Source organism: Myiozetetes cayanensis, unplaced genomic scaffold (genome assembly GCF_022539395.1).
Source record: "Myiozetetes cayanensis isolate MyiCay16 unplaced genomic scaffold, myiCay2020 scf19, whole genome shotgun sequence".
Classification (NCBI taxonomy): Eukaryota; Metazoa; Chordata; class Aves; order Passeriformes; family Tyrannidae; genus Myiozetetes; species Myiozetetes cayanensis.
Window position 1 is genome coordinate 7,156,687 of NW_026087400.1, and position 12,834 is coordinate 7,169,520.

Sequence of the window (12,834 nt, forward strand, 5' to 3'; positions counted from 1 at the left end):
TTATTTTGAACATAAAGAAATATAAGCATTGCAAGAGCATTACGGAGTTTAAGTAAGGCTTAAGTACGAGATGCCAAAGAGAAACCAGGGGAGTTACATCCCTGAGATGGACACTTCAGTGCCTTAAAGAACAGAGAGGATGAGTCAGGTACTTATTGACAACAGCTCAAGGTCAGGGTGAGTAAGGGGGTACCAAAACTACCTGATGGGAAATGTGTCACAGGAGGGTTTGCAGTAGGTGCTGTCTGAGCAAACTCCTCCTCAACTGCAGCATCATTAGCCATAGAAATCTATCAACAACTCATCCTCTGAAGAAACCACAAACAAACACTGCCCACGCTCATGCAACAGCAGCAGGGCAGTGCCGTGGTGCAGAGATGTCCTGGCTTGCCCAAGGAGGTGTCCCCAGCTTCCCCCCCTGCCCTCTGGACCCTGGCTGACACTGTCTGATGTCAGTGATTGCCACTTACCCAATTTGCATTCCAATCTCACATAAAATTAGTCCAGCGGTATTCCTAAGAAAGATGTTATCTGCACTGGGGGAGGTCAATGGGAAATCAAGATAGTAAGCATTCCAGTACCACGCCAGGCCCGTTGTTGAGTAATCCAGATTTCAGCCAAATTAAATAGCACAGAGTTACACAGGACTACAAACATCTGTTTTCAAGAGGTGTCCAGATCATTAGCAGCTAATTCTACATCTCTCTTACATTCCCTGCCATATGCTGGGGGATAATCTCAGCAAGCAACAGGGATTTTCATCTCAAATCCTAACAAATCTGCTCTACAAGGCTTCATGGTTTTTCTTATGTCACTTATTAGATTATACCTCTCAGCTGCTCCTCTCTGCTCTTTCCATGCCTTTTGTTTTTTCTTTCACAGCACCCAACAGCTCTTGAAACCTGCCTGGTAACAACTGACCATTTCTGCAAGAGGTCTAAGGCAGGACAGTCACACACACTGGACAAGGTTCTTAAAGCTTTTGTCCATCTTTGGTGGGATCAGCCTTCTGCTCTCATCCACCCTCCTGGCTAGAGAGGATGTGTCTGTGCATGTAGCAAACAGCACAGAAAGGACAAAGGAGAAGACCTGGCTTTATGAGGAACTTCATTAACTGAACATCAGAGATCTTTTGGGCACTTTGCTTGGCAAACTCAAAGTGCCTACACCGAAAGCTGGGATGGCACTTTTGTGCTCATAACAAGCATATATATATATATATATATATATATATATATATGTATAAACAGAATTTGATCTTTGACAAATAACAACAGCAGAATTGGAGGTGACTGCAGTACTGACAAAAGATAAGAGAGGGGCTGCTCAGGAGCCTGAGCTGACTCCTTTCTCCAGAACATCAGCAGATACATCGTGAATCTCTCCCATTTTCCAACCTGGTGGCATCCCTTCTCTGCAAATCAGGATACAGAATCTCACTCCAGCTTTGTTCCCTAGTGAGGTGTTAGCTGTGCTGGGCTTCCTAACAGACCTAGCAGTTGCTTCATTCCCAGGGGCATCTCCCGAATGCCAGCTGGGAAGAAGAGCAGCTGTCAGCAAGAGCTTCCACCCTACACATCCCATCCTCCAGATGAACGATGGCAGTGGATTTGAAACAATCTTGAATCAACTGCAGCAGACCAACCTCAGGGTGGTGAGGATTTGGTGGTCCTGCCTCCTGCCAGCCCTCAAGGCAGCCATGAGAAGTTCCTGCAATCCCACAGTTTCCCCCAAAGCCACGAGCGCTGCTGCTGCTGGCGAGGAGGGACGTGCGGACGGGATATTTTTACCTCCTCTTCATTCCCATCCCTGCCAATCCAAAACAAACTTGAACTAGTTCGAGGTGGGAAAGATGGTTCATGATGAGAAAAGGATTCCCTGGCTCGATTTGCGTGTCACCACTGGATACGTGGATACGTGCCACTGCGGTGGCACAGCTGCATCTGTCCTGGCTTCCCAGCCTTCAGGAACCTTCCCAGACTAAAATAGCAAACCTACTGCTTGATTTTTAGCAGCTGAAGAGCTGAAGCAAACCACATAAGTATTATGTAAAATGATCTTTTTCTAAGTATATGTTTATTGTGCGCAGAAGAAGTGGATTTAATTACAAACAACTGGAAGTTTGTAACAGGCTGGATTGCCCCCTACTCCCTTTCTAAAAAAACTAAGGTTTGGCAGCAGCTTTCGGGTTTCATTGCAAGTCTTCTAAGTATTTCCTTGGAAAGACTTTACACTTGGTCCCAGGCAAGGAGTCAAAATCAACATTTAAAAAGCATGCCCTGCATAATTTCCAGGATTCAGCAGCATTAAGGTATACTTATGGAGGCCAGGAGGAGAACTGCTTTTTGTGCTTTTTGACTTCGTGCATAAAGCTGGTCTTGAGACAAGGAAGTTTATATTCCAAATAATATTTTTAACTACATGTGGTCAAGTACATAACTTATCAGGCCTTTCCTCATCCCCCTCCCAAAATAAGCCTGAATGGTAAATATCTTTGCAGTATTTAGACTCTTGCTTAGACCTCTAATAGAACCACTAGACTCTCAAACCTAATAGAGAATAATTCGATAGCAAAGCTTCAAATAACATTTTCTTAAACTCCTTTGTACTGCAAAACTCCAGTTTGGGCCTGACAGGGGTACTCAGGCTCCACTGGCTGGTTCTGCACTGAACTGGGTTACACACAGCTTCATGGCCTTGCCCAAGGGATGGAGTGCTGTCCCCTTGCTGGTGGGATGGCAGCACACAGGGGGCTCAGCGGCTCTGAGGGGACAGTGGACACTGCTCTTGCTCCCATGAATAATCCCTTTGGAATTGCCAGCACTGCTGTGGAATCAGCAAGACCAAATCTGGTTTGGTCCAAAGGCCAAGAATGAAATTTCACCCATTTGCATCTACGTGCAAATTTCTTCTGACCATCCAACAGCAGCGCAGATGGCACTTTTGGATACCAGCATATGTATATGTTTAGGGACTACCCACTCAAATTTTATGTTGATTTTTGCTTTGGCGAAAAACAGACGAGAAAGACCGTTTTCCTTGTGAATATTTGAAGTGCTGTTAAAAACAAATACACGTTCTCCTGAAATCTGTGCAAGTGAAGCCCTGCATCACTCGCCATCTAAACCCACAAAATGCTACGGACAAGACTGAACTTCACAGAAGCTGAGAGAAATGAGAGCACAGGTAGTGCTAAGGAATCAGGCTTAGAGGAGAAAATACCTTTTATCTTTCACAGTCTAAAAGGAATTTGCTCCATGTTTTTCAGCAGCAGAGGAAAAATCGGCTCTATCAAATCGTGAATTTCCTGTGTGGAGGTGAGGCAGGGAAATCATCAAAAAATGTTTCATGAGTTATTTTTCTTCCAAGCAGACAGTTTTAACTGGTATTTACAAAAAAAACAAAATCTGAATGCAGATTTTCAGCTCACAATACCATGCCCTTCTCCTCAGTATCTCCATTCCCTCCCCTTGTGAAGTCCCAGTCCCACAAATCCCTCCATGCTCCTCCCAGCTAACAAGCGATCCTGAGATTTCAGCGTGAAAAACAACCAGGAAAAATGCAAACCCAAACAAATACAGCCCACAGAGTAAAAAGCATGTTGGGGAGGGGGTGGGGTAGGGAAGAGGAAGAGGTTGTGGTGTAAAGTGCCATGATGAGGGTGTCACACAGAAAGAGAAGTGCCTTTTTTTCTCATTTCCGCAGCATCTCCCCATCAGAGCTGCTGACCAAGCACAGCCCCACACCCTGAGCACCACACAACTCTTCCTCCAACTTGCCATCTGAATTTAACTGGCTTTTCCAGGAATTTCAGCACTTCCTCCCTCTTCCAACACACTATAGCAGAGACAGGAGAAGTGGCTAAACAGAGCAAGACTGCAGATTATAAAACTACACCTTATTCATTGTTAGGAACTGACCCATCCTCCTCAGCATCTCCTGACTTCACCTGGCAAAATAAATAGCACCTTTCTGACATCTGTCTAAAACCTACTGGCTCCCCTCATTCCTCAAGGCAGAGAATATTCATCAACGTTTTTGTCCTTGTAGTGACACACAGACCTTACAAAATGCTGCCCAGACACAGATACTGAGGGTTTTCTCTGAAGAGGGAACACATTAGAGGAAGTAAAGAAAACTCTGGCTGAGCTATTTATAAAGCTTACATGGCTTGGTTCTCAAATGCTTCACTGACCAGGGGAACAATAAGAACAAGTCATGGAGTTCAACTTCTCAAGACACACTTTTCAGGTCTCGATATTTAAACCATCATGGATTTATATGCCTGGCAACTGGGCTTTTTCGTGGGAAGTATCTGAGTTGTGCTCACATCAGGGAATTTCCAAGCTTTTTTTTTTTTGCTTGACATTTTAAAATTACAGCAATTAGAAGGAAATTCAATGAAATCATGCCTATTTGTGAATAAGGTCACTCCCAAATTTAAGGGAGCCAGGGAAGAACTGCATGTAATTAACTGCACTCTTCAAGGCTTTTCCTCTAGGGAAGCCCTTGCACAGGAGACAGTTCAATTTAAGATGTCCCAGTGGAGAATGGAGCCAACAGTTGCACAGAAGCAATCAAGGCATTTTGCCTGCTCTGGAAGCAGATGGTGCTGCCCAAGCAACAGGATGACAAAGCTCCTGCCAGCCCTGCTGCACCTAAAGCAGCAGGAGCTTGAGCTCACCATGCCAGCCACCAGTTAAATATATAACAGCACAGGTGAGACCTAAACACCACCATTTATTTGATATTACGCCCAGCAGGTAACAGTTTGTCACTATAAATCAAGGCTATAAATAGAGATGTTCACAAGTTTCCCTTTCCCTCTAAAGTCAGGCCAGCCACTCACACCTAAAAACCCTCTTCCCATTTCCAAAGACAAACTGCACAGGATTCAGCTGCCCTGAGAACAAACTCCTGACTCCAGTCCCCTTGTGTGCCAGGCAAGTCTTAGCTTCTTTCAGGGAAGAAACACGGTGGTTTCACTCACTACTTGAGATGCCAGTAGGTGCCACAGCCATGTGTTCTACAGGTGGAAAAGTCAAGCTGATACCTTCCTCCAGAGTAACAGAGCTGGAACAAACAGCTAAAAAGCAGTAAGTCAAAAAGAAAAAGCCTCTGGGGTGGAGTTTTAGCTTTAGAAATAAAAATTCTCTGATAACTCTGAAATTAGATCCATGGTACACATGGATGCGGCATCTCTAAAGTAATGATGATCTTTATCCCACCAGGCATTTAATCAGTGGAAATACAGATTACCACTAACACAGAGATGGCATCTGTGCTGGGGAAGGGGAGAAATTATGTACCTTTATGCTGCTGTGTGACTGCACAGGTGTGGTTGACTCTGGGGATCAGGAGATCCCCCAGACTCCTCACCCCCTTCCCACAAAAATCCATTCACAGAACACCCCTCCAGCACGAGCTATAACTGCCAAAGCAGTTATTTTGCAGTTCAGATCTCTGTACTGAGAACATCCAGCTCACATCACACAGCACTGCCATCCATTAGCAGCCCTCCATCACCACACACTTACAGCAGTGCCACTGTAGGTTTTCTGACACCTTCCACTGCCAGACCCTCTTTGAAGCAGCTCAATCTTTGCCAAACTTCAAATTTGCTGGCTGTAGCTCTCCACACCACGTGTCTGCCTGGGGCTACTGATCTTTTGGGTTCTGGGGAAGTGGTACAAGGAAAAAGTCACTTTCAGGAGCTCAAAACCAAACAAAACCAAACAAAACGAACCAAACAAACAAACAAAACGTACAAACCAAACAAACAAAACAAAAAAGGGGGACAAAAAAAAAAGAGGCAGGAAATGACAAGTAGCTTGCCTGTCTCCTTTCTATAAAATTTTAAAATAGGATCAGGAGAGAAACTACATCACCAAGTGATCTAAAGCATAGAGGTGCCACTGCTGCAGACACTTGGTGGTTCTGAGCTTTCCGAGTACTTTTGTTTGGGGTGAACATGGCCAGACCTAGAAGATCCCTGTTTACCAGCTGAAAGGCAGATCATTTTGGATACAGCAGTGGGAACCAAGTAGGACTCCTCCTGCAGAGGCTCTTCATTGCAAAGGAAGACCCATAATTAGCATTCCACCTCCTCGGTGTCCACAGCAGGATTGTCATGTCTGCACTGGAAAGCACCAGGCAGGATGGAAACCACGGAGATTCCCATGTCCAAGTGTTCATGTAGTATCTGGTAATTACTGGGAACCCTATTGGAAAATATTGTAATTCCTTCACCACTAATGACAGTCCACTTGGAGAACTGCACACTGTGCCCCACAAGCTGCTATCACAGTGTGCAGGTTGCTCAGCAGAGCAGCCCTGTTACAAGACACACCACAAGCATCCCCCTAGGACTGAAACCAGGACTTTTTTGTCTTATTCCTCCTTTTCTTAAAGGGGAGATTAAATATAGCTCAGTATAAGACATTCAGTGTCAAAAATCATGTTCTCAAGAATCAGGAAGCACCAGGATAAAGGTTCCCTCTACATATTTAGCCCATTCTGTCCTCTACATCTTTTACATGATCTTCTGATAAGGACCACGTGGGTTTCTTTGCAGGGTGTGTGCCCTCTCTTCCTGCTCACAATACATGGGGCACAAGAAACAAACTGGTTGTAAGTGAATGAAACTACTGTCAACAAGATGGGATTTTGTCAAGTGCTTCAACACACGTCTGTCCTTATAACTGGGTGTCTCCCCCTCCTCACCCATCCACTCCCTAAGAGAAGCAGAGCCAGGATAACCACCTCACTTTGAGCCAGCAAAACAGGGAAATATTTTATGGGATTTGCCACTAAATGCTGCCTTGGAGAAGCAGACCAGCTTAGGTTTGCCACGGAGGTGCCACATCCAGAGGAGCAGCACACAGCTTCCATCACAGACACCCAGCCAGCTGTGCTTCTCACTCCTGGGTTGGTCTTCAGAGCATCTAAAGCTCACACTGCAAAAATGCTGAGTGTTCACAACAATGAGGTCCATGCTCTATACACACAAAGTGTTACTAAAAAAAAAAAAAGTTGAGTACTATGGATTAAAATTAGCCTTTGGCAAAGACCGGGCATTTAAAATCAGTGGCGGCTTCAGACAATTTCAGCTTTAGTCTTTGGTGGCATTTCCCGCTCTGGCATCCACGAAAGAAGGATCCCACCTCATTTCACAGCAGTGCCATGCACTGACATTTATGAAGCATTCAGTCCCTGCAGTGATCAGCACTAGAGCAAAGCCCATGAGGAGCTCAACAGTTCTTTATTCAGCACAGGGTAGGGATGGTGTGTCGTAAATAGGGCACAGGGTGACACATTGTATGAGGAGGATAAGAATATTGAATAGCTGCCCATTCACTGCACAACATCCATCTTGTGCCCTGAATGAAGTACCAGCCCTGTGGAAAAAAACACAATGTAAACCATACAAGACAGTCTTTAATTACATGGTTTGGAGGGGCTTACCATGCAGCACACACAGAGAGGGTGACTGTGGTTAGTCTTCACACTGATATTTCCCAGTTTTTAAAAGTATGTTTTTCTACTATATAACATATTCCACCATAAAAACTTCACATTTGCATGCCCTATATTGATATTTGTACCACTGTAAATATTTCTGTTTAAAACATTTTTACTTAAGCGCTGATGTAGGTAAGATTCAGAATGGGCATTATTTAATATATTGTAGTTTAAGATATATGCCTAAGATGACAAGTGCATATATCTGTGTTGGTATATTGAGATCCACATTTCCTTTTCAATATGGGGATAAACTACAAGAACTTTTATATGGGCAAAAGTTCAGCCTGAGAGAATGAGAAAGGAATAAGCACACAAAGATTGGCAAAGCACTGAGAAGGGACCAGCCCAAGTTTACTCTCTTACAGAAAACCAGATTTATACTTTAAAGTCTTAAAAAAAAAAAAAAAAAGAGGAAGACCCACATTACTGTCACCAATGAGAAAGCACACACAGAATGGAATTGTTTTATGACAAAGCTTAAAATCCTTTCCCCTGTAAGCACATACTTTTACTTTAGAGCCAGGATTGTTCTCAACCAAAAAAACAACCCCCATGCACTGAAAAATCACCCTCCAGTTCCCAGTAGTAACCCTGAACTCACTATGCTGCCAACATAACAATGATTGTAATCTTGAAGTTGACTTGCACAGTTCACTAAACAAAATCCATTGAGATTACACCTGGTTGAGCATTTCACAAAAACTATAGAAGTAAAAAGTACTACAGTACAAGTACAAAGTCAGATTATTGCTTCCAAAATAGAGCAGATGTAAAATCTTTGCTTTACTGCAATTAAGACAAGTTCCAGGACTGGGGAATTTCCCTTATACAACTTCAGTGATGAAAAAAGACTGAAAAATTATTAAAGAGACCTAAAAACCAATTAACAGGGCATAAAACTACCCATTGAGTAACTACACTGCACCCCCGGGGCACTCTGATAAAATGATGAACTTCTTCCAAAAAAAGGAACTACAAAGTGGAAACATCAGTATCAGCTGTGCTGAAGAGCACTAAGCTGAGCAGTAAATAACCTCGAGTAACAGACGGGTGTGGTACACACACACTACACCATGAACCCACACACAGGCACAGGGACTTCGTGCTGAGCACACGATAGGATGGAACACTTCACATTTCCAGCACAACCCTTGGAAATACAGGACCTACTGCAGCCATATGTTACAAATAATTCAGCCAGACCTGAATCATCAGTGCAGGTTTCATTTAAATTCCTTTACTCTCAAAGAGCAGGCACCCCTGGTGCCCTTCCCTGTCCACATCAGTGATATGCTCCTGCAGGAGCTCACCAGCCTAACAAGTTGGGAGCATAAGTAGGAATCCACGAGTAACTACTGCAGCTTTTGTCATTGAGCCTTCACCCCAAGCAAGGAGACATCCCTGGCTCTGCACTCCTTCAGTCTTTTTTACCCCTCCCCCCGCAATTCCATTCCTTAGAAGACTCAGTTGTAGCTTTAAATCCCAGCTGGATGCTCCTGCCCCCCTCACTCAACGTCACTGTCCTGCTCTATTTGTGTGTGCAATCTCTGAGCATCGAGGCAAAGACACACTCAGCTGTGGCAGCAATACCTGCTGATGTACATAAAGTATAACCAAATATGCCCCAAACTTCATATTCCAGCTTGGAAGCCGAAAATTCACAAATCAACAGTGAGAGTGGGATGCAGAGGAGAAGCAGCAAGGGAAGGAAGCTAACTGGAAAACTGACAGTCCCTGTGCAAGGAGCAGGGAAATGGGTCTCTTAGGCATCCCAAGATTTACAAGAGGGCCAAAAAGTGACTTCCTGCTATTCAAGTCCAGGCTGAAATATAATAAACGACTGCCAGCATAACACTGACTCATATCCATCAGATTTATAAATCAGTACTTCGACAAAGAATGCTCTCTCTGTTGGCTTCACCATAGACAACTCTAAACCACTAAGATGTCATTTAACCCACTCACTGTTCAATGTCATTGCTGCAAAACCAGCTCTGTGGCACATGTTAGAAGCAATATTAAAAACCAGACGACTGAAATACTGCCTGCGAATACAGCAGCCTATCAGATAGCCTTTATGACTTAAAGGCTTGCAGATTAACATCAAAATTAGCCCTACTGTTGGGAGTTTTTCCTTAGTAGTTTAATCTACAAAGAAAAAACAGTTCTCACGGGTCCTTCTTCATGCACTTGTTCCCTACAGAACAAACTTGAAATATGTTAAAACAAAACACCAAACCATAACATACCTACAGGTAGCCTGTGTTTGGGAATGCCAGGCTCGTTAGAGGAGTGATTCCTTACCAACATAGCCACAGCACACAAGCTTTACTCTTTCCACGACTGTTGCTCAACCCCTTTCTCATGAGAAGGAGGCTGAACTTCATGAACAGACTCACATCAGCAGAGCTGCAACCACACGGAAAGATGCTGTACTTCTGGACTTAAAGCTTTTACCACTAAGACACAGAAAACGAGGTCAAATATTGTTTTCTAAAGCTCCCTAAAGTTCAGTTCTTCTGTTACAGGCTACAAACACACACGAAAAAGAAGGGGGCAAATCTTGCTGTTTATTGCCCATGGAACCATGCACACTTTGGGAGCAAGAAGCACTTGGGTTATTTGCGAACATTTGAAAACATTCTCTATTATTCTAAGATGTTCAGGATAACCTACATTCCACCTGCACTGTGCTGGGGGAAGAGAGAGTAGAAAAATTTCCAACCCACACATGACTTTCTATGACCGTTTTGGTTGGGGTCACGTACCATACAAGCTCAGACATGACACAAGTGGATAAGAAGGGCACCTTTCCATAGGGCATCCCTCGGGAAGGCAGTGCCGGTGCTGCCACCGTGCAGGAGCATCCCCTGCCCGGGAGCCCTGCCCAGCCCAGGGGCAAGGGCGAGGGGCTATGCAGGGCGCAGGGGCTGGTGCATCGGGCAGCGCTGGATAGCACCGGCACCGCCTGAGAGGCTGGATCTCCGAGAGGCGGAGCGGGCAAAGGCAGAACACTAAGACACGCTAGGAAAACTCGGGCTTTCTCCTTACAGAGGAGCTCAATAACCGCTCCTGCGGTCCCGGTGCGTGGCTCAGTGACAACAGCCAGCGCAGGGACAGCGTGAGGACAGGCGGACACGGTACTGAGCATCACCTTTACGGGGGTGCGGAAGGCTGCCCCTTTCCTCAGACCGGCCACCGGCTCCTACCGCAGCGGCACCCGCGGGCACGGCGACCCTCGGGTGGTCACGGCACCTCCCCGGGCACGGCGACCCCCGGGCAGAGCATCCCCCGGACCCCCGCCCGGCGGTGCCGCCACGTGCGCGCCCCGCCCCGCCGCCCCTCCGCCCGCGGGCACCGGCGGCGGCCTCGGCCCCCGCACCTGCCGGGCCGGGCCGGGCCGGGCTGTGCCGCCCCGCTCACCCAGCAGCAGCAGCCGGTGCGTCTGCTTGTACTCCCGCTTCTCCGCCTTCAGCGTCTTGTCGATGCTCTTGCTCCGCTTCTTGTCCGCCCGCTCCTTGGCCACCAGGTCCTGCCGCAGCCGGTGCCGCACCTGCGGGTCCCCGTGCTCCGCCGCCGCGCCGGGGGTGTCCGGCTCGCCGCGGCCGCCGTAGGGCGCGGAGGGGTGCGCGGCGGCCAGGCGGGAGCGCAGGCTGTAGCACAGCCCCATGGTGCCGGAGCCGCCCGCCCTACGGCGCCGCGGGCATCGCTCTCCGCCGGCCGGGGCGGGCAGGGCGAGGCGAGGCGGCGGCGCCCGGGCGGCCTCTTAAAGCGGCCCTGCTCGGCGGGCGCGGGGCGCGGGTCCCGTCCCGTCCCTCCCGTCCCGCCCCCCGGCCGGTGCCGCGCCGGGCCCGCGGGAGCGCCCGCACGTGATGCGGACATGTTTTACCGTATTCTCTGGAAAGCGGCCCCCAACGCGCCCGCCCGCCCGACCGGGAGGGGTGGGGGGGCCGCCGCTCGCACCCCCCCCCTCCTCGCCGAGTCCCTCCGGACACCCCTTCCACCTTGTCCCTTCGTGTCACTTCTGCCCTCACCGGGGTGCGGGGGTCGCGTCCCGCAGCGCCCGGGGACTCCCGTCCCCGCTCCTGCCCCGCGGGAGGTGCCGGGCAGCCCACCACGGGCTGCGGGTGCCGGGAGAGCCGGGGGTCAGCGCTTCCCATTCCCAACATCCCAAACCGATGAAGCCAGCGCTGATTTGACGTTTCACCCCCGCCTGGGTGAGGCTTTTGCCCCAGCCACGGATCCAGGTCGGAGCATGAGGTGATATCCCAGCCTCTGGAATGTCGTGAGGATGCTGCTTCTGCAGGGACAGCCCTGGTCCATGGGGAGGTCATGTCCAGCTTGGACACTGCACCAGAGCTCCTCCAACACAGCACCTCATCCCACTGGAAAGAAGGTCGTGGCACTGAGACCTGCACCATTTACATGCCCCATTTTTAATTCATTTCCTGCCACACACGTATTTGTCAGTGACTTCTTGTTATTTTCTACCAATGCCATCATCTAATACAGAAGTTACTGATGGAACTTGCTCTGGAGGCACCACCTCTGCCTTCTAACAACAAACTTCACAATCACCTCCTCAGTTCTATCACTGTACCTGGGCTGGGGTGATGATGCTGGTTGTGCTGTACCCCCTCCCTGGCAACATGGTCCATGCACAGCACTGCCAACTTTGTCATGCTGTATTTTGTACTCATCTCCGGCCAGCTCCGAGCATTCACTTAGGAGATGACTAATACTCTCTGGGGCCTGGCCACACATCCTGCACTCTGGAGTTGAAGCTTTCCAACCGGCTCTCTGTGCTGTAGCCTGTTCTCTGCAAATAGCCTATGTGGTTCTCACTGAAATCTCTGTTTCTCCTCTCGGGGCTTTCTCACAAGTTAGGCGTCTTCTTGATACAAATTTCTCTTTCAAAATCATCTGCAGGTCTGTGTCAGCAGAAGGACAGATCCTGCTACAGTGTCCCTCTCTTCCCTCTTTATTAGCACCACGCAAAAGGCTGAGCAGGTCATATCCTCTATGACACCTTTGAGGGTTTCTCTTGCTGACGCATCAGAACAGCTTTGCCAGGGGAGGAGCTGCCCACGGAGGTCACTGCTAACCAGGTGAGCTAAACAGCACTCTGTTTTGTTCCTTTTGTTACTCCTAATCTTGGGATCCAACCTTAAATCAACCCTTTTGCTTGCACTGGAGCAGAGGAGGAGCGGTGCCCCAGGTCCAGCAGAGAGCACGGTCCTGGCAGGCAGCAGTGAGGTTTTGATGAGGCCCTGCCCTGCAGGAGGGAGCTCAAGCTTCTCTGCAAACTGG

The 12,834-nt window shown here is 47.9% G+C and overlaps 1 protein-coding gene across 1 annotated transcript in view; it reads right to left on the reverse strand.

Moving 5' to 3' along the window:
• The window catches only part of GNAS (GNAS complex locus), a 139,463-nt gene extending 128,218 nt beyond the window's left edge, over positions 1-11,245 (reverse strand). Inside the window, exon 1 of the mRNA XM_050313953.1 lies at positions 10,948-11,245. Within this exon, the coding sequence (XP_050169910.1) occupies positions 10,948-11,194 (247 nt within the window). The 5' untranslated portion in view covers positions 11,195-11,245. The remainder of the gene's footprint in view (positions 1-10,947) is intronic.
• Between the last annotated feature and the right edge of the window lie 1,589 nt (positions 11,246-12,834).